Source organism: Lycium barbarum, chromosome 5 (assembly GCF_019175385.1).
Source record: "Lycium barbarum isolate Lr01 chromosome 5, ASM1917538v2, whole genome shotgun sequence".
NCBI classification, from domain to species: domain Eukaryota; kingdom Viridiplantae; phylum Streptophyta; class Magnoliopsida; order Solanales; family Solanaceae; genus Lycium; species Lycium barbarum.
The window spans coordinates 12,115,556-12,142,222 of record NC_083341.1 but is presented as its reverse complement, the minus strand read 5'-3'; the positions used below and the strand labels follow the sequence as shown (position 1 = coordinate 12,142,222).

Below are 26,667 nucleotides of genomic sequence, written 5' to 3'. Positions count from 1 at the left end.
TGACAAGGGGACCCGTAGCCGCTACCTTTCGGGTGATCACAGGGTAAATTCCGCTCCTGTGCAATAGCTCGCAAATCACACAAAAGAAATAACCCGCACTAGGCAAGCCAAGTGCAACGAGCTCAACTCAGAAATCAAAATCTATAAATTCTAGTTATTAGCCTTATATTTTTTTTATTAAGATCATTAACTTTTAATTAAGAGATATATGCGCTTTTGATCCCTCGCACAATGAATCATCACAATTTAATGAATTATTAAGTGCTAAACCGTTCAATTATTTACGTATCATGTAGAATTTTTGTATTGTTACTCCATATTTGAGAGTGATATAGTTCTAAAAATACTGTAAATATCACATACACCCTACATCCAATTTAAATGTCTTACTTTTTTTTTAAATTCGTCCCATAAAGAGTGTCTCTTTTTATATTTAGTTAGTTGATAATTCAAACATTATACATAACAAGTTTAAAACTATAAGATTCAAAAGGTCTTTTTTTATTCTTCAAATTTTATGTCTAATTAAACTAAAACACTTAAATTGAGACAGAAATAGTACTTTTTATCATACAAAAAAAAAAAAAAAAAACCAAAAATACAAGTTTTAGTTAATTAAACGTTAAATATACTTTCCTTATATTACAAGGTCCAAAATCAAAATTCATCAATAATCAAGGGACCAAAAGTGCAAATTATCCCTTTCACTGTCCGTTATTAGTAAGCAGTCCCCGCCACGTCCTCATCATCCTTAATTATCCTCCTTCGTCCACAACTACTTCAAATTCTCATCATTTTAACCGTCATTTAAATTAACCTTCCATATTCTGAAATTTTTTGTACTAATTGTGAAAATTTAGTTTTCAGAAACTGAAGAATTACTTAACCTATTAGAGTTAAAAAAAAAAAAAAAAGGAAATGAAAAAAGAAGTATGCTCATCGGAAACAGTTAACGGTGGTGAGGATGTGTTTAGTTGCGAGAAATCCGATGCTTTATCTACTGATCATCTTGTTATAATGGTTCACGGTATTCTTGGAAGGTGTGTTTGCTCATATTATTGATCAAATTGAAGTATTACAATTTACAGTTCTAATTACTCTTTGTTTAGTTTTTGTTTATGTTTGTTAGTTTAGATGTTTTTGTTACGTTGAGATTTATGCACTATTTGGAGTAGAATATTGCATATATTGATGGTGAAGTAACTTTATTTTTGATGAAATTGAATTATGATCTAATTAGAAGGGGAAAATGGAGAATTTTGATTTTAGCTCGTGTTTGATATTTTGGGTTCTCTAGTACTATTTTAGTTTTTTTTTTTTTCCTTGTGGAAATGGAGGATATTTGTTATTTTAGATATTTTGCTTTGTTACTTTGAGCTTTATGCACTTTTTGAAGTAGTTTTTATTACTTCATTAACTAGGGAATTTTCAGAACCTATTATGCATAATTGATTGACTAGATCATATTCATCTATTTTAGGTTGAAGTAACTTTTCTTTTTGATGAAACTGGATTACAGTATAAATTAGAAGGAAAGTTGGAGAATTTTGATCTTAGCTCCTATTTGGTAGTGATTTTGAGATTCTTAATTGGTCCCCTGATATTTTTGGTTATCTTGTCCTATTTTAATTTTTCCTCTGGAAATGAAGGTGTGTTTGCGCATATTAAAGTTGATGAAGTAACTTTCTTTTTGAGGAAATTGGATTAAAGTCTGAATTAGAAGGGAAAAAAAAAATGGAGAATTTTAATATTAGCTCCTATTAGATAGTGATTTTGAAATTCTTAATTAGTTCCTCTAGAAATGGAGATATTTGTTTAGGTTTTGCTTATTTTAGATATTTTGTTTTGTTACTTTCAGCGTTATGCACTTTTTGGAGTAGGTTTCATTGCTTCATTATCTAGGATGTTTTCAGAACCTATTATGCATAATGGGTTGACTAGATCATGTTCATCTATGCCATTTTCGCGAAATACTGAATGCTTCTTTCATAAGGTAGATCACAAAAATTTCCACACCAATAAAAAAGCTTCTTTTAGACTGAATTCTGTGTCCATGAGTTTCTTTTTTTAGTTTGGATTATCTTCACTTGAAACGCTTAGTTGCTAGCCGATTGAATTCAAACTACATGGAACAATTTTCTATTGGTTCTCTGGTTTGGCTGAAAGCAAAGGTTTTTATAGCTTGGTTTTGCTATGATGTATTTCAACAGCGCCACAGATTGGAAATTTGGTGCTGAGCTGTTTGTTCGGAGCCTTCCTGACAAAGTTTTTGTTCATTGTAAGTGCATCTATTCAGAGTGGAATTTCTAATTTCACATGCTTGTGCTTCTGCATATTGCAATTCCTCTACCCTTCATCCCATCCCTCCCCCACCTCTTCCCCCTACACTTACCATTTTGCTGCTTTGGCAATAAATATCAGATATCCTTTTTGTTATTCTCTGCCTGTTACATTGATAGATCTGACAAGTGGTCACACTCTGTGTCCTTAATGCTATATCATCTGCTCTGAGTGCAAGTAAACTGCATATAAACGAGAAAAAGGTCTAAGGATTAAATGATCATCATGACAGGGACTGCATTTTCTAATAGATTCCTTTTTGTTCTGTTCCAGCAAATTCTCATTGAACATTAGATTGTAGATTGAGGTAATTTCGTTCTTAGTGATAATCCAAGTTATTCATCTGTCTTGCTCTTTATTTGGTTATATAAAAGTTGAAAAATCATATATGCTGCTTAATAATCATTTGTTTCCCAAACTTAGTTGGCGTCTAATTCTTGGAAGTATTGTTCATGTTGAATATGTTCAGTTTTCTTAACCATCTCATAAAAAAGTATAAGCTATTAGAGAGGAAGCACTTATATTAATTTAGGCCTCCAACATGTTGCCTCTGCGCGGGGGGGGGGGGGGGGGGGGGGGGGAGCTTGGAAGAAGGAAGGGAGTTTAATTGAATCGCCTTCGTCGAAAAATTATATTGTGCAAATAGGGCAAAATGATTTTTTTTTTTGGGGTTATATATATATATATAAGCTGTTGAATCTCCTTAACATAGGAAAACAATCTAGTATAGTGGTAACTCCGTAAAGGGGGTTCAAAAGTTGCGTTAAATCAAACTTCAAATCTCAATAATGACATTGTTGGAATCGCAGATGTTTTGATGGTATCTCAACTCCAAGCAGTAGTTTAAAAGAATCTTTCTGTCTTTTTAATCTTTTCAGTTGGAGCACTCTATCCCCTGTAAATGACATATTATCCCTTTTAGACTTCATTAGCTCCATCAATATGGCTTAGAGACCATATTTTTGCTTCTGGTTAACTCCCTGATTTAGAATTGAAGTTTTTGTTCTCAGGAGTTAACCATGATTCTTTTGTGTATGTAACTTGCATCTACTTGCCTTCCTAGTACAACATCTTATTTCATCAAAAAATAATGACATTGTTGTATTTTTTTAATCTACTTGTATAAAAATTGTGGCTCCATCACTGGCCTCACATGCGGCATGCTTCTTTTTCTTGGCCAAGTACGTGAAAGTATTTTATTGATAAGTGGCGGTGACGCTGGAATTCAAAATTTGCCTGCTTTATTTTCTGTGTGTGAGTGTATGAACTGCCCCATCCAAAAGTGTAAGTTGGGTTAATTTTTATTTATAGTTCTGCATTATGTCTCTTATGAGGAAACTTCCATTTGAGTAACTAAGCAACTCAATGTGATACCACAAACGAGTCATGGTTGTTAAATTTACCAAGGGCACAAGTATATAATAGCTGGTAAATGGTTTTTGGTTTTGCTCACTATTTGTCCTCTTCTACATGGTACTGGATTCAAAAAGCCTTTTCACTTATTCTAAACCAAGGAATTTTTCTTCATAAGATGGTGAAAATCATTGTCTATGAAGATGGGGTGCTACTAAGTTTTCTTTATTTACTCCCCCTCTCTTTTCTTATTAAGAGTGGGCGACTGTGTTCACTGAATTCTTCTAGTGAAATTGCCAACTCTTCGTCATTTTGCGTACTTTCATTAGTAACTGTCAACTTAAGGTAATAGTCAGCTCTGAATGGAGTTCTCAGTTTCTTTGTCTAACTTTTCTCATTGGAGCTTTGTTCTGTGAATAGATTGCTTAAATGATTCTCTCAGAGCAGATTCATTCTGGAATAGTATAACCTGTAATTCGGTGCTGTATTTATCTTCTTCATTTTAGCTGAGTGCTAGTGAGCTACTCGCAAGATTGTACGGATTGCTTCAGTTCCCACATGCGTCCAATCTCCGACGACTATTGGGTATGTAAGTGTACAAAAAAATGGAATACCAAAAGGAGGACTAAAGAAAATGATTTGCTCTGCAGGTAGTGAATGTAATATCGCAAAAACATTGGATGGTGTGGATGTAATGGGTGAGAGATTGGCTGAGGAGGTTAATTTCCTCTAATGCTGTTCATTCTTCTCTTTTGCTTCTTTCATTTCCGTCCTATTTTTTTTCTAATATGTGCTCCAGAGCTCGGGCATGTCTACCAAATCTACTAACTATGTGGAGGTGGATTTAGGTTCTTGAAGTGATCAAGAGAAAGCCAGGTCTGGAGAAAATTTCTTTTGTATCACACTCTGTTGGAGGGTTGGTGGCAAGATATGCCATTGGAAGATTATATAGACCTCCTAGAGTGGAGAATATTGAGGATTTATCAGCCAATGCATGTGTAGAAGGGTTGAAGGGTTGCACAATAGCTGGTTTGGAACCAATAAATTTTGTCACTGTTGCCACACCTCATCTTGGTTCTAGGGGTAACAAGCAGGTACCAGCACAATTATTCATATCTTATCAAATGCTTAAAGGTGATATAGTTATCATTGAGGAAAATGGATTTTTATCCTCGTTCAATATGCCTTTTGTCTCGTTATTGGGTAAATGATGCTTAGGAGAAGAAAGAGATAGATTCACACCTTTGTATTTTGATACTTTTAGAGACCAGGTTTAGTTAGTTTTAAGGGTCATCTGGCATGCCAGAATAACTTTTCTTTCAGATTGGTTTGTATTTCTATCCATTACCCCATGATCGGTATCTTGAATTCTTGATGGGATATCCTCCTGTTTATCAGGTCTAGTTAGGAATAGTATTTATCACCAAATACTTTTGATACAAGTTCAAATTTTTCGTTTTCCTTTGTAGTTTTGCCTTTACTGGTTTCTGAAAACAAAATGAAATGTTGGTTCGAATTTCAAAGTTAGGACAAGCTATTCTAGACCATCTACTTTCATCGCCGAGTGCAATCTTCATGCAAAATCATTGATATCTGGAGAAGTAACTGCAAAATAGGAGATTTTTTGTATTATAGCAACAAAGACCAGAAAAATGCAGCGAAGTAATGTCCAGGGGAAGAAGGGCGTCAGATGTGTGGAGGAGCCAGTTAAAGGAGATCAAAGTGGGGGTGAGGTAGGTTTAGGGAGATGATGCAGGTGTTGGGATGTTGGGGGGAAGTAGACTCATGGGTGGAGTGATGGGATTGATTCAAGGTTTGGGAAGTCCAAAAGAGAGGGTGGGAGAGCCATTGGTGCATGGGTAGAGGGAGCTTTAATTTTTCACGGGTGGGAGGTTAAGACATAGTTTCCAGGCATTGGAGGGGGTTGCAGAGCATATGGACATGAGAGAACGGAAGAATAAGAGTGGCCATGAATTAGGAGTGCGCTTCTTCCAATTTAACATTTGAGGGGGTCAGAAAGTCTTTTTCCAAGTCGATAGTTCTGGTAGGAAAAGGGAACAACTGATAGTTGGCCTAATCAGCTTCGAGGTGTGTTTTAATGCATAGGATGGTGACAGTTCAGACAGGAAAGAACAACTGATAGTTGGGGTGTGAAACTCGTGAAAAGTGATAGTTCAGGTGTGTTTTTGACCATTAACTCTGGGAATATAGACCTTTTATTCAAACTCCATCCCTGGACTATTTTATCTACTTTCAAGTTGATGTAGTCCAAGTGTGCTAAATGCTACCCAATTTGAAGAAGTTATTAATCCAGCTACATTTTCAAGCTTCCAAGCCTGGGTTTGGGTGAATCATGAGGACATGAGCAAGCTCATTTTATCCTATCATATATCTGCAAACTGAAGAACCTCTTAGATCTTGTCATAATGGTCTCTGCTTAGTAACCTTAAAAGCTGCTCATGTATGTGTGTGTATGTTATGATTTAGGTTTCAGTTTTGTGAGTTTCTATAAGCCTAAAAAAAAATTCACTCTTTAACCTCGGCATTTTCTGGTAAAAAAATTGTTCTTCCGCAGTTCAGTATCTTCAAGAACTGCCAAGTCCGTGACGGCTCTGCATCGTACTTATTCTGTTTGGTCTACTTGCCTATAGCTTAGAATTAGTTGTTTGGACATGATAGTGTTTAGCAGTACATAGATTTTGATCCTAGATTAACGCTGCATTACCATGGAAATAAAAATGCTGTCTTATCTGACTATTTGGAAGGATCGAGGTGATTACTTATCTTCAACATATTCTTTTTGTTGCCTGTTTCTTGAGGAATGTTAAATTGCTTTTTCCTGTTTTCTCAAGTGTGTTCATGTTTGTAACATTTTGAGTTTTCTTGCTTGTCTAGAATATAAGATATGCTATGTCAGCTGTTGAACCTTTTGGTAATATTAAATTTTTACAATATTTGTCAGGTGCCATTTCTTTTTGGTGTAGCTGCCTTAGAGAAAGCTGCTTTTCATGTAATTCATTTGATATTCAAAAGAACAGGGCGACACCTTTTTCTTTGTGATAATGATGAAGGGAAGCCTCCATTACTTAAACGCATGGTGGAAGATGATGGTGAACTACGCTTCATGTATGTTACGAAGATTAATATAATGCATATAGGATGGATTGGTCCTGCATTTATTGGGAACCTGTAGTAATTATTACTGTATATTGATGCTAATTAGTTGAAAAATACATGTATATAGGTCTGCATTACGTTCATTCAAGCGCCGGGTTGCATATTCAAATGTTGGCTATGACCGTATCCTGATTGCATGTTTGAATCAGACATTCAGCAATTATGATACCCTAACTTCTGAAATAGACCATTTCTCCTTAACACTAATTTTTTAGATATTGTTGGTTGGAGAACATCATCTATTAGACGTAATAATGAACTCCCCAAGGTACAAACTTTCTTTGATATGTTTTTTAGCTGCCACCTATTAGATCTTATGTGAAAAATCACTTTGGTTTTTATAGTGGGAAGATTCCTTGAATGAAAAGTATCCTCACATTGTCTACGAAGAACATTGCAAGGCATGTGATGGTGAGAAGGGTGAGTCTGTTGTGAAGGAAGATGATTCTTTGGACAAGGTGGAAGGTTTGTAGCTCTTTCCTTATGAAAAGAAGTTGGCTTTAGGTCAAACCATTTCTTTGTTTTATTAGTTCCATCCTCCTCCCCCTTTCTGGGGGGCCTCATATATTTTGTAATGCTGCTCTATTGTACATGCATGACTGACTTTAATTGTGAATCTGTTTTCTCGTACGTACCACCATTAAAAGAAATAACCAATGTGTTGATCCGAAAATATTATGCTACTCCGCTTTTTCATTTAATACGTCTTAGTTTGACTGTGGCACGAAGTTTAAAAATACAAAAAGAAAGACTATTGAATCTTGTGGTCTTAAACTAAAGGTGTGTATAACATGCCATACCAAAAATACCCTTTGAATCTTGTGGTTGTAAACATGCCATGTCATTCCTACAAGTGAGTGTCATTAAGGTAAAATGGAATGTTAGAAATAAAGACTAAATAAATTTAGGCATTCTTTCTTAAACAAACTAAATAAATTGAAAATGAGGGAGTATTTACTTTGTAAAACAGAGATGGTATTTGGTCCTCCCCTATGTCACATGGATCCTTCAATTTCCTTATTGAATCTATGTCGAACGGAAACAAGTGTGCATTGTGTATGAGTATTTCATTAAAATTCTTCAAAATACACTAAAATTTAACTAAAAAAAGCTTCATGCAGTCATACGGATACTTACATCATGTGTATTGAACATATAGCCCCTAAACAAATACACGTACAATAGGCCCTCAACCTTTTTAGATAAGCAAGTTTTTCGAACTTTCCCTACGCTGTTTGGTTCGAGTGTTTATTACTTGCAATGGTATTTTCTTTTGGTCCACTTGAAATTCTGATTTTTCCCTTTATATGTTATGTATGCGCGCGTGTGTATATACATTCTTGGCTTCTAAATATTGCTTGGACTATTATGCAGAAGAATTGGTGACTGGTTTAACTAGAGTGTCATGGGATAAAGTGGACGTTAGCTTTCACAGGAGCAGGCGTAGATTTGCTGCTCACAGTGTTATTCAGGTCTCTCTCTCTCCTGACTACTGATAATAAACAATTTGATTGCCCGGAGCATTTATAGGTATTTTAATGATTCTCCTGGAATCACAGTCAGGTCCCATTTAAGTACGTTGATGGAAATATGAACTTGACACTACTCTGTTTAATATGTACTCCCTCTGTCCAATTTGTATGACACTCTTTCCTTTTTAGTTAGTCCCAAAAAGAATGGCACATTTCTATATTTAGTAACAATTTGACTTTAAACTTCCCATTTTGCCATTAATGTGATGATTTATAGCCACACAATTATCTATGGCTTATTTTAGAGCACAAGTTTCAAAAGTCTTCCGTTCATTCTTAAACACCGTACCCAATCAAACACCTTCACATAAATTGGGATGGAAGGAGTAGAAGATAACTTTCATTCATCTACCTACAGTTTTAAGGCTGAATAAGTACTTACGAGACTCATGTCTTTATCCTGTGTGTTCACTCATGTCTTTGTCCTGTGTGTTCATGTGTTCTATCCTGGTTCTTGCCTGTTTTATAGCCTCAAGCATTAGTAAGCAAAAGTATTAACTAGTTATCCAGCTTGAACAAAGTTTAACATTTGGCGAGAAACTGCATTGACCCACAATTTGCTTTTTCTGAAACAGGGGAATTACAATTCCATTTCAATCTGTCCTAAGTCCGAACCCTCTTGCATGCATCTTGTGTAACAGCTAATATGACCTTGCATTACTACAAAATGAGAGAGAAATTTTAGCTTGGACCATTTCTGTTTCTGGACCACTTTGCCACTTTAGACATGTAGTTGACATAGTGGAGTGCATGGTGCTAAAAAATGAGAACATTATTATAGCCCAAGTGGTTGTTGTGGTGGTAGCAATGGTGGGAGAGCTACTGTAAGACATTGTCGCTTTAGACATGTAGATAACATAGCCGGTGAGTGTGGGGTGCTAGAAAATGAGAACATTATTATAGTCCAAGTGGTTGTGGTGGTGGTGGTAGCAATGGTGGGGAGAGCTAGTGTAAGATGTTGACACCCTTGTAGCGTGTTATGTATTCTACACTATTCTGTGGTTCATTTAGTCCACTTTATAAGCCAGATGGCATTACTCGACACACACTTCTCTTTTTAGTTTGTCCAGAAAAAAAAAAAAAAAAAAGAGCTTTCTATATTTAGAAACTATTTAACTCTAAACTTCTTATTTTACCTTAATGAGATTGATTTATAGCCATACAAATGTCTATGGCTTGTTTTAGACCTCAAGTTTCAAAAATCTTTCTTTCGTGGTTAAGCTCCCCACACAGTCAAAACCGTCACAAAACATGGGATGGAGGGAGGGAGTACAATTTAAAGCAGTAAATAAAATTAACTTTTCTAGGTGTTGAAATGCAATTTGGGATAGGTGGTTGCTGGTGATTGGACTTAGTTGTTTTTTAATTGTTGATCATCTTATGCATTGTTTAGAAAGGAGATGAAGGATATGAAAGGAAGAGAGTTTATAATTGTCCTCCTCCATTTTGGTACGTAAAGTTGAAAAGATAGTGAAAGTAAAAAGGAGGAGTATACCTTTCTCTTGGGCTTACCATTCGTCTTCTCAAAACAAGGGAAGACTTTAATGTATGCTTCCATTTTTCCTTTTTGTTGAAGTGTGTGACCATCTCATCTAAAAGCTTAAGTTGTTTTAGAGAGCACACTTTTAATAGGGAAAATATATAAATAACCCCCCAACGTATACTCGGATTAATTATGACGCACTCAACCTTTGCGGGTGACCTATTACCCTCCTGGCCTTATTTTTTCTGTATTTGTAACCTTTTTTGGCTGACATGGCAAAAAAAAATTTGATGCCCAGTTGCACAGTGGAGAGTGTTGCACACTCTCCGCCACATCGGCGCCACGTCAGCGCCACGTCACTAAACCCTCCTTCTTCTTCACTAAACCCTCCTCCTTCTTCTTCTTCTTCAATAAACACTCCATTAATTTTATCTTGTTCACCACTAAACCCTTCCTCAACTTAAGATTCCAATTCCATATAATCTCCTTCCTCGTATGTCAAATTACTCATTGTTAAGTAGCTTTGTTTTCAACAATCTTTAAGCTTTTCCCAACTGATTGTTTTTTCTCAAATTAATCTTGCATCAGCTTATATCACATAGCCACACAAGATTTGAACAACATTAGCTTGGAAACCAGTGGAAACCATTGACTTGAAAAGCTGAGCATAGTTAACTCCTTTATTGAAATCATAGCCTTCGATTTTTTGGCAAGAACCTTCAAGATTTTCTGGTTCTTTGAAAACAACTGATCTTACTGACTCCATTATGTTCTCTTTCAGTGCCTCTCCCATTATTGTTGCAGATTCAAGAAGTAAATAAATTAACCATTAAATCCTCCATTAATTTTATCTTCTTCATGACTAAACCCAGCCACTTCACTGTTATAATAGACCGTATAATATACCCAGTGAGTGCTGTCGCTGCTTTTTCTCCTCAATCTCAATTTTTTTTTCCAGTAGAAAGCAAATTCTTAATGGTATGGCAACTTTTCTGAAAGCAACCCACTTCATTAGTTCGAATAACAAGCTCCAAAATCACCCTTTTCCTCATTCATATACCCAATCTCTCAAGATTTCTACTTCCTGCAAACCTCCCATGGCTGCCCTTAGCACCAATGCAACTGTTGGTCTTTCTGAGACTTTCATTCGATTGAAACAACAAGGCAAAGTATTACATTCTTCTTTCTTTTTTAGTTTTCCAAGATTAAAATTTGTGTGGATATGGAAATTAGTGGAATAGGTAGGACAGTTTATCCCTGAAAAGCTTTTCTTGAAAAAAAATTCTTGGAATGTTTGTTTTGTACCTGTCTTGTTATATGAGATTCTGATTGTCTTTGAATCAGTGTTAATTAGATTGGATTCTCATGTTAAGGTGAGGTATAACTTGGGTGGAGAGTGTTAATTGATTGATTTCTTGAATGTGTGTGTGGTAATGGAGGAAGAAAATGAGTTGAATGTGTGTGTGTTAATGGAGGAAGAATATGGGTTGGTTGATTTCTTGAAAATAAGCTTTTTATGATTGATGATGAAATTAAATGTGTGTGTGTTAATGGAGGAAAATGGGTTGATTGTTTTCTTGAAATGGAGAAGAAGAAGAAGACGAAGACGTGGCACTGACGTGGCGCCGATGTGGCGAAGAGTGTGCAACACTCTCCACTGTGCAACTCGGCATCAAATTTTTTTTGCCACGTCAACCAAAAAAGGGTACAAAAATACAGAAAAAATAAGGCCAGGAGGGTAATAGGTCGCCCGCAAAGGTTGGGTGCGTCATAATTAATCCGAGTATACATTGGGGGGTATTTATGTATTTTCCCCTTTTAATATTTAACTATATTCTCAACACGCCCCTCACCTGCGGGCCTGATTCTTTTTCATGAGCCAAGCATGTGGAAATTCTTTTTGATAATGGGTGACGGCGAAATTCGATCCCAGGACCTCTCTGCTTGCGCTGATATCATGTCGAAGTATGTGACCATCTCATCTAAAAGCTTAAAGATGTTAGAGAGAGCACACTTCTATTATTTAACTATATTCTCAACACTTTTAACCGGACTAAATTGAAGTTGCAACTTTTCTCACTCTCTTCTTTATTTTCTCATCCTGTTCTCTTCCTTGGGCTTAATGTGTCATTCACTTAATACATCCTGTGACTAGATGCTGTGTGTCATTCACTTAATAAACCCTGTAACTTGATGCAGTCTCTCATTCACTTCATAAACCCTGTAACTAAATGTTATTTGTCACACTCAAAAATCCCTGTAGCTAAATTCGAGTAAAAGTATATAGTAAAAGAAGCTTTTGCAGCATGACTGTTGTGTTAGCAGACAGGAAGGGCGCTTACCATCTGATATACTTTTAACCGCACAAAATGCCGGTCTTCAAATTTCCTACCATATTGTTGGCTTTTCATATTCCCTGCTTGTAGTTTCTTATATGGGGCTTTGGATTTTTAATACTTCATACATTCCTCAAATTTTATGAACGTGTTTCAGAGCTGAAATTGCTGGTGATCTCATACATTATAAGAAAGGGAATACACAATATAATGAAAGCTTTTTCATGTTGTCACCTTTTCATGTAGTGTGGGCTAAAGACTAATGCTCATTGGATGTTTACAGGTGAAGGATCCGTATATGGATGCCGAAGGTGCTGATGTTATACAACATATGATTGATAATTTTATTGTATAGAAGCCAAATCAAATCTGTAATTTTCAAGGTGATCGATGATTTGCATCTATAGTCTCTTTTTCTCTTTCCTAGACTTTGAATTGTTTTGCGTTAGAGCAGTGGCGGAACACTATGCCGAGGGTGTTCATCCGAACCCCCTCGACGGAAAAAAATACTGTTTTTACAAGGTTAAAATTATTTTTATGTATATATAGTAGATGTTGAACCCCCTTAGGCTTCTTTGTATGTTTACTTTTTTATATTTTGAACCCCCTCGGCAAAAATTCGCCACTGCGTTAGAGGGCTACTGTGGTATGCTGCAGAAGTAATTTGAATTTGTCATCTATGTTTGCAGGCAAGGGCAGATCTAGAGCCCGTTTGGATTGGCTTATAAGTGGTTAAGCCACCTTATAAGCTGTTTTTTGGTTTTTAGGTATTTGGCAAACCAGCTTATAAGCTAAAAATGTGCTTAGAATAAGCCAAAAAAAAGAAATTCGAGGTGGTTTTTGGTGAAACCAGCTTATAAGTCACTTTTTTTAAGCTAAGCCAAACGGGCTCCTAGAGAGTTTATTACGGGTTCATCTGAATTCAGTTTCTTTTGCCGAAAATTTGTATATAATATTAAAACTTCTACTAAATATCCATAAAAAGTTGAAATGTGAACCCAATTATCATAGTATAGTATTAACTTGAGTTTATTTTAGGAACCCATAGAACTCAATTTCTGGATCTGCCTCTGGTTGCAACTTGCAGGTCAGGTTATCTCGGTCTCGTATTACCACTTCTATGAACTGTAAAACAATAAGCCATGAGGAGGAACTTTGTTAACTCATTGTGCCCTGGCATACATGAATACAGTTCCATTCATCAATGATATGTAGTATTATTTCCTTTTGAAAGAATTTCCACATTTGTGTACTGACGATGACGAGGAAAGTTCAAGAAGAAAGTGAATTTAGAATCTGCGACGGAATTATGGTTGTACAAGGATGAAAGAAAGGTCGGGGGAAATTACTCGGGATATAATCTAGTTAAAGGCAAACCTCTATCATGACTTTTGAGAAAGCTGTTGGATATTCCCATATTGTATACGATGCAACTTGTAAGCAATGAGTTTTGTGGCAGACCAATATTGCCACCAATGAGTCATGAGTGAAACGTATGAGAGGGTTTTTCATATTTGGTTAGATTTACATGCGACTTACGACTTATGTTTATAAGCCATAAGTTATAAGCCATCCAGACAAACTCTTTAATTTTTCATATTTGGTTAGATTTACATGCGACTTACGACTTATGCTTATAAGCCATCCAAACAAGCTCTTTAACGAAAAAACAAGTCAGCAAGTGTTTTGGGAACATATAGAGAAGTGTTTCGCTAAAAGTGGTTTATAAACGTTCGTCTTTTTTACGGGGAGAGAAGCTGGTTATATTTGGCTAGAATAATAGAAGAATTATAAGCTATATACCCATTGTAAAGGTTTTTCATCCTATTATTGCAGTTTAACATGTATAACAAGTTAATTAACGTATACATCAATTTATCAATTAAGTAAATACTTATCATAGAGGTACACATGTAATTATCTATTAAGTGACCAATTGTGTAAATATTTCTTTTATGCTGTTAAATGTATAGAACTTAAACTCATAAGATCATGCAATATAATATTCACGAGGATAAGTTTTTCCAATTGTGGATACTTGTTCCTGTAGTGGATGTTAATTTCACGGATTGTCATCCGATTTTCAATTTAATGAATTGAAATCTTGATTATAATTTTAGTAACGAAAAATAATTCAGCTATACGAATATCCCACAGGAAATACTAAATTTGGTATAGGAAACACGGCTATATAAGCTGCCCCTAGGCAACTGACTTTACACAATATCCATATCTCATGGATGATTTATAATTTGTCATTAATCGGAAGAAAGAGACCTGGCATGTGGTATGTAGAGACAAATCTAGAACAAGTTTTGTTGACGGTTCAACTAAATTCATTATTTTTAATTCGAATTATGTACGCATATAAAAAGAACTAAAATGTACACATCTAATAAGGTTACACTCATCATCAATTGTGGTTTTGAATTTTGACTTTATAGGTTCGAGAGATTTTCTATACCCGTACTCTATTGTAAGTATCTAGTGTGTTTACTAATCATATTATCTATATAAATTGTCTGAATCAAAGCTAATAAATTCGATTGAATAGCCCCGATCTTGTGGTTATGCGTGTTTCCAGATGAAGCTTGACCCATCTAGACTGCATGACCCTGGACCAGTGTGTTTAGACTTTCAAAAGCAGTCTATGCCTTCAGATTTGTGTGCTGTTATATTCTCAATCAACTTTACTCGCAATGTTCAACTCGCACCCAGGGGCGGATTTAGAGGTTGCCGAGGGTGTACGGGGCAAAATATTACAGTGTATATATAGGGTAGATTTTCTGTGTTTATGTACATATATTAACTTTTGAATACCTTGAACAATTGCAAAAGGTTAGCTCAAGTGGGCGAGGGTGTTCAAAATTGTCTCTAGCGTCCCAGGTTCGATTCCCATTGACAACCTTATTTTTTATATTTAGCTTTTGTTGTTTTTTTCGAACCCCCTGAATGAAAATCCTGGATCTGCCACTAGTCGCGCCTATGAAGTAATGTTATGTACAATACTTTGGAAAGTTCTATAAAAATAAATTATTCACGCCGTTTCAATTAAAGTGACACCATTTGACTTGGCACGGAGTTTAAAATAAAAAGAATGACTTTTGGAATTTGTGATTCAAAAATGTTGGTTATTTTAAAAGATGGGGCAGCAAAAAAGGTTTAAAGTGCGGATTGAAAATGAATCTCAATAATTACATAAGCATACAGGGCTATAAATAGCCAACTTAAAACAGAAAATCTTGCATAATTTTCAAATTCAAAAATCTAATATATCTCAACTAAACTTATCTAGCTAAATTTAAATTCAAATTTAAACAAAGACTCCTCCTGCAGCTAAACTACTTATTATTCATATCTACAGTAACAAACGCAATTCTCAACAAAAACAATTCTTAGATATTTGTATGGTTGTAAATTATCTCATAAAGGTTAATTATCTCTAAAATAGAAATATTACAGTCTTTTTAGACAGATTAAAAAAAATTGTACTACATAATTTGGGATAGAGGAAGTACATTATATTAGACTAAACAACGACTTATCAAAAGTTTCTGGATAAGTGAGACACATGTAAGTGGGCAATTTGTACGATTGCCTTGATTCGGGGGTGGTCTTTAATTTTTTTCCCCTCAAATTGCTGGTCTTTAATTTTTGTCCTTCGTCTAAAAACTCATGGGTTCCGGGTTCGAACCCTAGCTCAGTCAAAAATTTTAAAAAAAATCGCAAGGAAGAGTTTGCTACCTTATAACGCAGAGTTTGGCTTAAGGTAGCAAACTCTGCCTTATAAGGTAGAGACATAAGGCAAACTCTACCTTAAGCTAAAGTTTGAATCCAAAACTCTGTCTTGCGATTTTATTTTATTTTTTATTTTTTGACTGAGCAGGGGTTCAAACCCGGGAGTTCGGAACAAAATACCCTCAAAAAAAATATTTTGAACCAAAATACCCCAACAAAAAAAAAAGTTACCAAAGTACCTTTAGCGCAGTATTTTACTGCGCTATAGCACTTGACGGAGACGGAGCCGTTAAGTGCTATAACGCAATAAAATACTGCGCTATCCAAAAGTTTCTCTCACATATAACGTATTATTTTACTGCGTTATAGGAGTTTGTCTCTCTCCTATAGCGCAGTAAAATACTGCGCTATATTACTTCACTATAACCCGATCGGGTTCCACCACTGGTCCCCTCCAGTGGCAAAAAAAAATTCAAAACACCATTGGAGGCGAGCCAAGGTGGTCCCCACGTCATAAAAACGTCGTTTTCTATTAAATTTCATCCGGAAAGTGTAGATTCTCGGTATATTCAAGTCAAGGAGCAAGATTCTAAGTTCGAATTTTGAGAAAAAGCGGCGTACAACTCGATTAAAATAACTCTACAAAAAATCTTCGATTAAGGTTTTCTACTATGAACTTTTGTTATTATTTTGTTATATACATTATATTGCATGCATGTTTAACATTTAATCGTCGTTAATTTCCAAAAAAAAAAAATCGTTTTTTTTTTGTTTGATCGGGCTGGGCAGTGGCTTATGCCACTGTTCCTTTTTTTTTTTTTGGTTTAATTCATTAATTGTTAAATGTTTATGAATTGTTAATTTGTTAAATGTTTATGAGTTGTTAATTTGGTTAATTATTTATGAATTGTTAATGAATTATTATTTTGTTAAATATTCTTTATGAATTGAAAGAAGTTGATTGGTAATGAATTATTATATTGTTAACACTTTGTTTGGATGATTATTATGTATTGTTTTGACATTTATCGTATTGTGTTGTATTGTATAGGACCAAATCAGTGGTTACATAAAATAGAACCTTTCGTCGTTACATAACAATAAAATTAAAGTAGTAATCAAAGCAAACATTTTATTTAAACTAACAACATAATATAATACAATAGGTAACAACCATCCAAACAAGTTGTAAACGATTATGAAATGTTAATCTATACAATTTTAAAAGCGTGAATATATATGTTAAATAAAAAAAAATTATCTTAAAAGAATAGTTAAAGTTCTTCTTTTCATAAATACATAAGCTAACGATAAAAATGTAAAGTTTGCAGGAAAATATGTGGTCGACGAATATACTCTTTTAGTTTAATTTTATCGTAGTTGTGTTGGCTATTTGGTCAACTAAAAATGTATCACATATTCAAAATAGAGTTCCAAACAAATATTACTGCTAAATTTCGATTAGTTAATATAATTTATCTTTCATTTCAAGAATAATGACTAATTTAGTTTGTACAGACCGGACTCTTTCATGGATCCGAATGTTTTCCCTGGGCCTGATGATCACCCGGGGCCCGCTGTTCACCCGGGGCCCACTGATAGATTAGTATTGTCTTTGCAAAACAATCATAAGGTCAGTGTTATTATGGGCCGATACAATAGGGATATCTACTAGGCTCCGTCCCCGTAGGCTGCAGAGAGCGTGGGCTCTTTTACGCGAGCACCCCCCACACCCTCGTGTGTTGGAGATATTGTTTCGGGGCGGCATCTACCGTTGCGTGTCCGTTGGTCGGGTACAGCATGATTGGGCGCTCATCACGGCTATGGTTGAGCGGTGGAGGCCAGAGACACATACCTTCCATCTTCGCACTGGTGAAGCCACGATTACACTTCAGGATGTGGAGGTCCTCTTTGGATTGCGGGTAGATGGAGAGTCACTGTACACTCGGTACGAGCCTCCTCCTGGTCAGACGTGGGTGACAGAGTTGACTAGGCTCACCTACTTCGTGCCTGATGCCCCGACCTAGATATCGGGACAGAGTCGGGTTCAGCTTAGTGCACTCTGCACTTATTTGGAGGGTCTGGATCCGGTTGACGACGGCACCCCGCAGGACGATGTTGATCGTCATGCCCGTTTGTACCTGCTTATTATATTCGGGGGCATCTTGTTCCCAAATTCATCGGGTGCCTTTGTCAGTTTACGTTACTTGGTTATCTTGGAGCATCTGGACCGCTTGGGAAACTATAGCTGGGGCGGTGCTGTTTTGGCGTATCTTTACAGATGCCTGTGCCGAGCGTCTATTGGTGCTGTCAGAGATGTGTGTGGATTTTTTGCTCTTCTCCAGGTAATATTTAAGTGTGCGTTCCTTTAATGTCAACAAACCTCTTGAAAGGACGACTAAAAAATCGTATTTTCTAATATCGCTTACAGTTATGGGCGTGGGAGAGGATGCTGCCTTTTCAGCCCGTACCTAGGCATCACCTCAAGATTGACATGCCTTATGCGAGGAGGTGGACTGCGGGTTTTGACCGGGATGTTGATACGCACCACAGTATTCTTCCATTCCGGGACCAGCTTGATCACATGACGGACGATGCGGTAAAACTATTTAAATTTACATTAATAATTTAATTAAACGTCTTTTCTACTTGGTGATCACTGATTTGTATTTATATGTTATGCAGCTATTTATATGGACGTCGTACGCTGCTATATTAGATGGTTCGCCCCCCTTCTGTAGGGCAGGTTAGGGGGTTTGGAGGTCACAGTGTCCATTGATACACCTGGACATCGTAGAGGATCACATGCCCGAGTGTGTCTTACGACAGTTTGGGCATACACAGAGTATACCCCCTGATGTCTGTCATGAGCTCCGACACTACCAGCGGGACGATCGGGCTGCCATTGATGATGATTTTTTGGCTTTCATGGATGTCCAGCTCCACCGTTGGGAGAACAGGTTTAGCACTTTAGCGGTGGTCGGCCATTTGACTCCCATTGAGCATTACATGCGCTGGTATCATCAGATCACACGCCGATTGATCGCCAACCCAACTTTGCGTCCCCCTAGGGATGTAGGATATTCAGAACTCGCGGGCAGTACGAGGCATTGGTAAGTTTATCGTATTTAGATTTATCTAATTTCATTAATTGTTACGTTTTAAAAATAAACTTTTTTTATTTATGTTAAACACAAATGCAGTTGGTGGCCGTACAGCGTTTACACATCTTGGGGTTAGAGCATATGCCTTACCCTCGGCTTGCGGGGCTTGCCGCGGAGATGGTTAGGATTTCCGAGGATGGTATCCGCCAGGCAGGCGAGATTAGGCGCATGGCGGAGCCTGTTCCGGAGGCTGAGAATCAGGCAGCACCGGGTGCTCCCAAAGGAGGAGGCCGTGCTGGCAGAGGACACCGTGCTGCCGGAGGACGTCGTGCTCGTAGAGGACGCGGCGCTGCTGCTAGAAGACCTGGTGGTAGAGGACTGGTAGATGAGGCGGATGAGGCCGATCCCATTGCAGAGGGCGTTCACGTTCTAGTCCATCCGCAGCCCTTCCAGGCCGGTGGCATCTCACCTGGGGACTCACCTACGTTTACGCCGGCGCTCTTACTTGCTGAGATACCCGGGTCTTCATCACAGCCGAGCCATAATGCATATATGGAGGAGCGTGATAACGTTGATTGGGCAGCGTTACGCGCTTCATTAGCTGATGAGCAGCCTGTGGGGAATTTAGAGGGAGCCCGGATTCTTGACTTCGATGAGTTTTTGATCCCGGTTAGTATTTAAAATACTTATTTGTTCATTTAAATTATTTATTTTAAATATATATATATGTTACTCATTATTTAGTACTATTTTATATTTTAGGATTCGGCGCCAGCAGGTCCACCTGAGCCACCTACTCAGGCATTTTCTCATGAGCCTGGCGAGCCATCGATGTCTTCCCATGTGACTGTCGAGCCACATGTAAGCTTTTAATTAAAATTAGTTTTATTCAATATAAGGTCAATATTTAATATACATATTTGATCATTTAAAGTACTTATTATTTCATTTTTTTATATTTTAGGATTCGGCGCCAGTGAGTCCACAGGAGCTGCCCATTCCGGAGCATTCTCATCAGCCTGCCGAGGCAGAGGTGTCTTCTCATGAGACTACCGAGGCGCATGTAAGTTTTTTACTTAAAACTAATTTTATTCAATATAAGGTAAATATTTATTTAATTTTTGTAACCTTTACTTGGACTTCGAACGGCATCTCGTCTAGGAGACTACCTCATATTCACCACCAGACCCATCTCAGGAGCCTACAGAGCCATCTCAGGAGCCTACTCAGGCGCCCGTTGACACACAGGTTTGATTAAATAAATAACGTTAATGTATTCAATATAAATAAGAAATGGTATTAATATTTATATACTTTTCAGGTTCATCCTTCGGCGCCTGCGGTGGCGACTCCCGACGAGGAAGAGGTCGAGTTTCCAGACCCAGTTCAGCCTGAGGTTCTGAGTGTGCCAGCGGGACTAGATCCCAAGAAGAAGCACGTTCTAGTTAAGGGCGCAAGGGCTAGGAGAAGAGGAGATGCTCATGACTTGGAGCGCCCGGTTATTAAGAGGAAAAAGGGTGATGGAGACGATGGCGATGGCGGTGGGGATGGCATGAGCCTTAGGCCCAGGGATAGTCTCCGGCATACTACATGTGGGACCCATCCTCGATAGTGTATATACATTAGTGTTGTACAATTTATCGTAAATATTATATATTTTTTGCATATTTATAAATATTATCTTAGTCATTATTATTGTTTATAGTTTCACATCCTAAATTGATAATAAAAAAAAACGTGACACATTCGAAATAAAGTTAAGCATTAATTTAAAACTAAGACAAAACCCTAAAAGATAAATAACTTAAAGCTAATGACTACAAGTCTTCAAATAAAAAAGGACTTCGGGCACTTTTCAACTACTAAAATGACAATCCAAAGTATTGCGTATTTTTGATGTGTTGAGCCTATTTTATTAATTGTACAAATATAACTAGAGTTCTATATAAAATATTGAAGTTCCGGAATCTCAAAGCACGATTAATATACGGCTAAACTATGTAAAAAGATAAACTACGTAAAGAGGAGTGAAAAATGTGATGTTAAAGGAAATGGGGGAGTTCTATAACGCAGTAAAATAAAGCGTTATAGGTGAGAGAAACTTTTGGATAGCGCAGTATTTTATTGCGTTATAGCACTTAACGGCTCCATCTCCGTCAAGTGCTATAGCGCAGTAAAATACTACGCTAAAGGTACTTTGGTAACTTTTTTTTTTTGTTGGGGTATTTTGGTTCAAAATATTGTTTTTGAGGGTATTTTGGTTCCGGACTCCAAACCCGGAACCCATGAATTTTTAGGCGGAGGACAAAAACTAAAGACCAGTGCTTTTGAAGGACAATCATCGCAAAAAAATGCATGGAGGTCTCCCAGGGCAATTCGCATTAATGCCCTTATTTTGGGGTGGTCTTTAATTTTTACCCACCAAAATGAAAGTATTTAACTTTTGCCCTTCGCCTAAAACCTCAGGGTTCTGGGTTCGAACCCTTGCTCAGGTGAAAATTAAAAAAAAAAATCACTAGGCAGAGGTTGCCTACAAAGTCTGCCCCATCGGGCATAGTTTGCTTGCAAAACTCTTCCTTAAGGCATAGTTTGCTTGCAAAACTCTTCCTTAAGGCAGAGTTTGCAAGCAAATTATGCCTAATGGGGCAGAGTTTGCCTGCAAACTATGCCTTAAGATAGAGTTTTGCAGGCAAACTATGCCTTAGCAAACTCTACCTGATAACGCATAGTTTGCAAGAAACTTTGCCCCATCAGGCAATGCAAACTCTGTCCCATTAGTATAAGTGTTAGTTTGCAATCATCTGCCATAATCCCATAGTAGTCCTCTTCAAGGGTAGAATTTGCAAAATTCTGCTTTAAGGCAGAATTTGCATGGCCAGAATTTTGCAAAATTCTACCTTGCGATTTTTTTATTTTTTACTGAGCTGGGGTTCGAACCCACCACTTCAAGGTATTAGGCGAAGAGCAAAACTTAAAAGACCACCAATTTGAAGGGTAAAAATTCATTTTTTTTGCACGGATTGCCCTTCTTTTGGGGTGGTCTTTAAATTTTGCCCCTCATATTTGTGTTCTTTAAGTTTTGCCCTTCGCTTGGATACCTGAGGTTCTGGATTCGAACCCCCGCTCAGGCATAAAATTAAAAAAATAATTTCCCAAGGCAGGGCTGGGGGGAGTGTATGCAGGATCCGGCATACAATCCTTAAGGAAAAACTAAAGTTATGCCGGAGGGGGCAGACTTTGCCTTGAGACATATATATATATATATATATATATATATATATATATATATATATATATATATTTACTTTTCAAGGCAAACTTTTAATTATGTCTTAAGGAAAAGTTCCGCCTTATGGGGCATACTTTTAGTTATGCCTTAACTAAAAATGTGCCCCATAAAATATAACTAAAAGTATGCCCCATAAGGCGGAACTTTTCCTTAAGGCATAACTAAAAGTTTTCCTTAAGGAAAAGTTCTGCCTTATAAGACATACTTTTGGTTATGCCTTAATTAAAAGTCTGCCCCATAAGGCATAGTTCCTTAAAGAAAAGTTTTGCCCTATAAGTCATAACTAAACTATGCCTTGAGGAAAAGTTATGTCCCCTCCGGCATAACTTTAGTTTTTCCTTAAGGACTTTATGCCGGATCCGGCATGCACTCCCTCCAACCCTGCCTTGCGAAATTATTTTTTTATTTTATGCCTGAGCGGGAGTTCGAACCCAGAAGGATGCCCGAAGGATTTTGTACTCCTCTAAAATATTTAGTTGTATTATGCTATATTATAATCATAAGAGTGTTTATCTGAAATGTTATTTATCTTTCTTTAAACGTCCCACTTAATTAATACTTCATTAATTAAAAAATAAATACTAAACCACTTCTTGTTTCCTAAAACGTCGATTATTTTTAAATAGATTCAATTTATCAAAACGACTAATATTTGAGATCAGAGAGTACTAATTTGTGAGCAACAAATCGGCAAGAGTTAGTGTGTAGTGTTTCATTTATGAATTTAAGTTATACACATCGTTAGTAAGGAACTTTACACTATCTGAAGACCTTTATATATTATTGTAATAGGAAATCTGACTTATATTCAAGATTACAATTTTCATATCTTAAGGACACTTATGTGTAAATATTTTTTGAGTGACATAATGTGTAAAAGATTCTTTACAATAACGGTATATCTAACTTAATCTATTTATTTATTTATAGTTCAAGTGGAAGATGTGCTCAATGTTGCAAAGGCACAAGTCATGCCATTGATAGTGACATTGATGATTTTACCAACAAATAATTGTGTGGGGTCCATTTTAGGGATGTTGAGAGTTGAGACGAAAGCTTAGAAACTAGTTATTAAAAGGGGGTAGGGCAAGGGGCCACTTAGCAAGTAGCACATCAGCAAGTAGTTAATTTCCCTTTTTGTGATATATCCACCTGCTAGTTTTATAGATTTATAAGCTTTGTCTACATACATAGATAATATATAGTACTATGTTGTGATCTACAAACTTTCCAAATTCTTGTCATTTCTGTCGTCTTTTGTCGACATAGTATAGTAATACATGAACCAAATTTAAAAGTGTAGGGTCAAGCCCTTAACTTAAAGCATTGAAAATGGTCCTTTGTTTGGTTCGTCCAATTTGAAATTATTCTTAGTTTCTGTGTTGCTTGGCCGACATAAAATTTAAATTTATGAGTTCTTACAACCACCTTAAGTTAAAATGAAGTGCATATTTATAAATATTTAATGAATTTCTTAATATATAAATAAGGTCTGGACAAAAGATACGATCTTGTGAACAGTAGGTTATGCTCTAGACCCGTCATTACTCTTTATTTCAATTTATGTGACATAGTGTAAAATAGTACGAAGTTTAAAAGTTTTTTTTTTTTTTTAACTTGTTATAAAACTTGTCATATTAATACTGGAGTCACAAAGTGGTAAAATGATGATATGACAATGTCATGTCATTTTCCGGTGAAGGAAATTTGACTTTCAGTAATTTGTATTATGGACAACTAACATATAGTTTAGTGACTTTAATGTTACAAAACATAATTTTGTGACTTTAGTGTTACAATTGAGTAAACTCAGTGACCATCGATAAAATTACCCTAACTTTATTTGATTATAAAACTTTTAAAACTTGTGACCTTAAATATGCTATAACATTTGTGTTAGTTATAAAAGTCTATCATCAAAGATAAAATGAAAAATATAAAGTTAATTATTTTCAAGATTTAGACTTATGTCATTCTTCTAGGAATGACCAAAAAAGAAAAGCGTGTCATGTACACTGAAACAAAAGGAGTACTTACTAAGACAACGAGTCATGCACACAAAAGGGTATGAAATTTTATATATATTTTCTAATAATCACACTATCTATATAAAAAAAAGGTTCAATTTGTTTGAAAAATAACACAAAGTAAACATCATTAAGGGAAAGAAGTAAAGTTAGAACCTCAATGCATCCGTTCAAACCGGTGTACAAGAGTCATATTTATCACTATTGCTTGCGCAAATTCTACGTATGCCACTGAACATGTAAATTACACTTATGTGTAATTAACTATTTGCAATTAGTTATACATCAATCTTTTACTACTTATATGCTTAGTGAAAACACTTGCCTTCAATTTGTTTTAAAGTAATTTGCTTGAGAAAAAATTGTTGAAACTTGTTCATAAAAATTCCTTCGAGGTTTGCTTTTTGCTAGTCTCTTCCACTTGTGCGTCTTAGCTTCATGCTTGTTTATGAACAGTTAACACTTAGTTTTAAATAGAATTAGAATCTGTTAGTTAACAGAAATGAAGATAGATTTATTCTTCAAGAATCAAAGACTATATTGTTAGTGCCAGTCCTTTATAATTTTATGTTGTAAATATGCTTTCGACTCGAAGGTTTGCCTCAAAATTAAAGACACAATTATTAAAATGCTTGAGCATGACGATATTTATGAGTTTAAGTTATATATTTCAATAGTGTAAATAAATTTTTTCTCATGATCAGTATTAGTTAGTCATTGGTCGCTAAGGTAGACTCCCCGAATAGTAATATGTTCACATAAATTAAAACAGAGAGAGTATTACTTATGCCAAATTTAATATCTACAAAACTTAGCTTCTAACCAGCTAACAAACGGCCCCTAAGTAATTAACATACTTCACACATTTTTCTCTCTCCTAAGTGCCAAAAAAAAAAAACTTAAGCATCATTACAAATTCATCATCTGCACCAACTCCATCTTGTTCTGTCTTCTCCTTTTCCGGCCAATATTCGCTGGAGCACCACATTTACCGGCATCCAATGGGAAATTTAGAATAGCTTTTTCTCCTCTCATCTTAAATGCTGCACAATCATACGCTCTAGCAGCATCCATATCAGTATCAAATGTACCTAACCAAATCCTTGATCCTTTTCTACTTGGATCTCTTATCTCTGCCGCAAATTTCCCCCATGGCCTTCTTCTTACTCCTATGTAATTTTTCTTTAGTACTCCTGCAGGTAATGAGAAGTTTAAAAAATTAAGCCCATTTTTTTTTTTAAATCCACTATAGTAGCTAGTGCCAATAAAAATCGTAAATGAGTGACCCAAAGTAACGAGAGAATGACTTGTAATTGTGAAGCAATAAAAAGGGATTACAAAAAGGGAAATTTCCAAAAATATACAATCCAACATAAAATAATAGGTCATGTAGCCATATTTTCAATTTGTACAATATTATACAACACCATAATAGTGTAAAAAAAGCATTTATACATAAATATGGGCTAAACTGGGCAACAAACTCAAAATATAGGCTAAAGCATGTAAATATTTTCTCCCATCAGACATAGAGCGTAATTTTCTAGGTTGAAATTTTCAAAAATATACCGCTCTAACATAAAATATTACGTGAAGTAGTCATATTTTCAGTTTATACAATATTTAGAAGAACATACTCGTTGGTGAAATCGGCGTGGACCCCACAGAGCTGTCGGATGTTGGGCTGAGAATAGTATCCGAATCGATTTTGAATTCAGGGAAATCATCATTGAAGTAAAGTGATATTGGTGAATTGGGTTCATCTGAGCGTGAGTTTGAAGTAGAAGGCTCTGTTTTTACTGAGATATGATAGGAAAAACAAGAATTGAGGCTGCTGATGAATGATTCTGTACTTGTGAAATCTTCAAGAAGATATTGTCGTATGAGTTCTAACGTTAATCCTTCGTCTGATGTTGTCATTTGCAGTATTGTTTGGTTTTTTTGGTGAAGTTTGAAAAATTGTAGTTAAGGTTGTTTGTGTTGATGTTGTGAAAGTTTGGGTTTTTTTTGGGCTGAAGTTTGAGAAGTGTAGTGAAGGTGTTTTGTGTTTATGTTTGTGTGAGTTTATCTATATATTAGTAGGGTCGTGTATACGTCATTGCACACACGTATATACACGCACAGTTGCTCAAGAAGGAGTGGGGTGGGGGTATGGCATTGGGGATACGCTTTGGACCCTTTTTTTTTAATTTATGTGTGACAATGAGTTTGGCATTAGCTGGAAAAAATAGAAAGCAACCTTGTATATGTATTGATTTGAGTATGAGTTATTTATAATTTAACAAGGG

The 26,667-nt window shown here is 36.1% G+C and overlaps 2 protein-coding genes across 6 annotated transcripts; one reads left to right on the top strand and one right to left on the bottom strand.

Annotated features, from left to right (window-relative positions):
• Window positions 1–749: 749 nt before the first annotated feature.
• On the top strand, window positions 750–13,850 carry LOC132640471 (lipid droplet phospholipase 1-like). Of its 5 annotated transcripts, none has more exons than XM_060357063.1 (11): window positions 750–1,040; window positions 2,211–2,278; window positions 4,344–4,411; window positions 4,542–4,787; window positions 6,656–6,819; window positions 6,938–6,993; window positions 7,086–7,138; window positions 7,215–7,335; window positions 8,245–8,342; window positions 12,505–12,604; window positions 13,309–13,850. In XM_060357063.1, the coding sequence occupies exons 1-10, from the start codon at window positions 919–921 to the stop codon at window positions 12,574–12,576; spliced, it is 1,068 nt and encodes a 355-aa protein (XP_060213046.1). In that variant the 5' UTR covers window positions 750–918; the 3' UTR covers window positions 12,577–12,604; window positions 13,309–13,850. The 5 variants fall into 5 exon arrangements, with proteins under 5 accessions (XP_060213046.1, XP_060213048.1, XP_060213047.1 ...); XM_060357065.1 differs by having other exon boundaries at window positions 13,260–13,850; XM_060357064.1 differs by lacking the exon at window positions 13,309–13,850 and adding an exon at window positions 12,911–13,218.
• An 11,259-nt stretch (window positions 13,851–25,109) lies between these two features.
• On the bottom strand, window positions 25,110–26,452 carry LOC132640470 (ethylene-responsive transcription factor ERF106-like). Its single transcript, XM_060357061.1, has 2 exons — window positions 26,017–26,452; window positions 25,110–25,572 (listed from the first exon to the last, which is right to left on the bottom strand). Exons 1-2 carry the CDS (start codon window positions 26,297–26,299, stop codon window positions 25,289–25,291), a joined length of 567 nt encoding a protein of 188 aa, XP_060213044.1. The 5' UTR covers window positions 26,300–26,452; the 3' UTR covers window positions 25,110–25,288.
• Window positions 26,453–26,667: the final 215 nt, after the last annotated feature.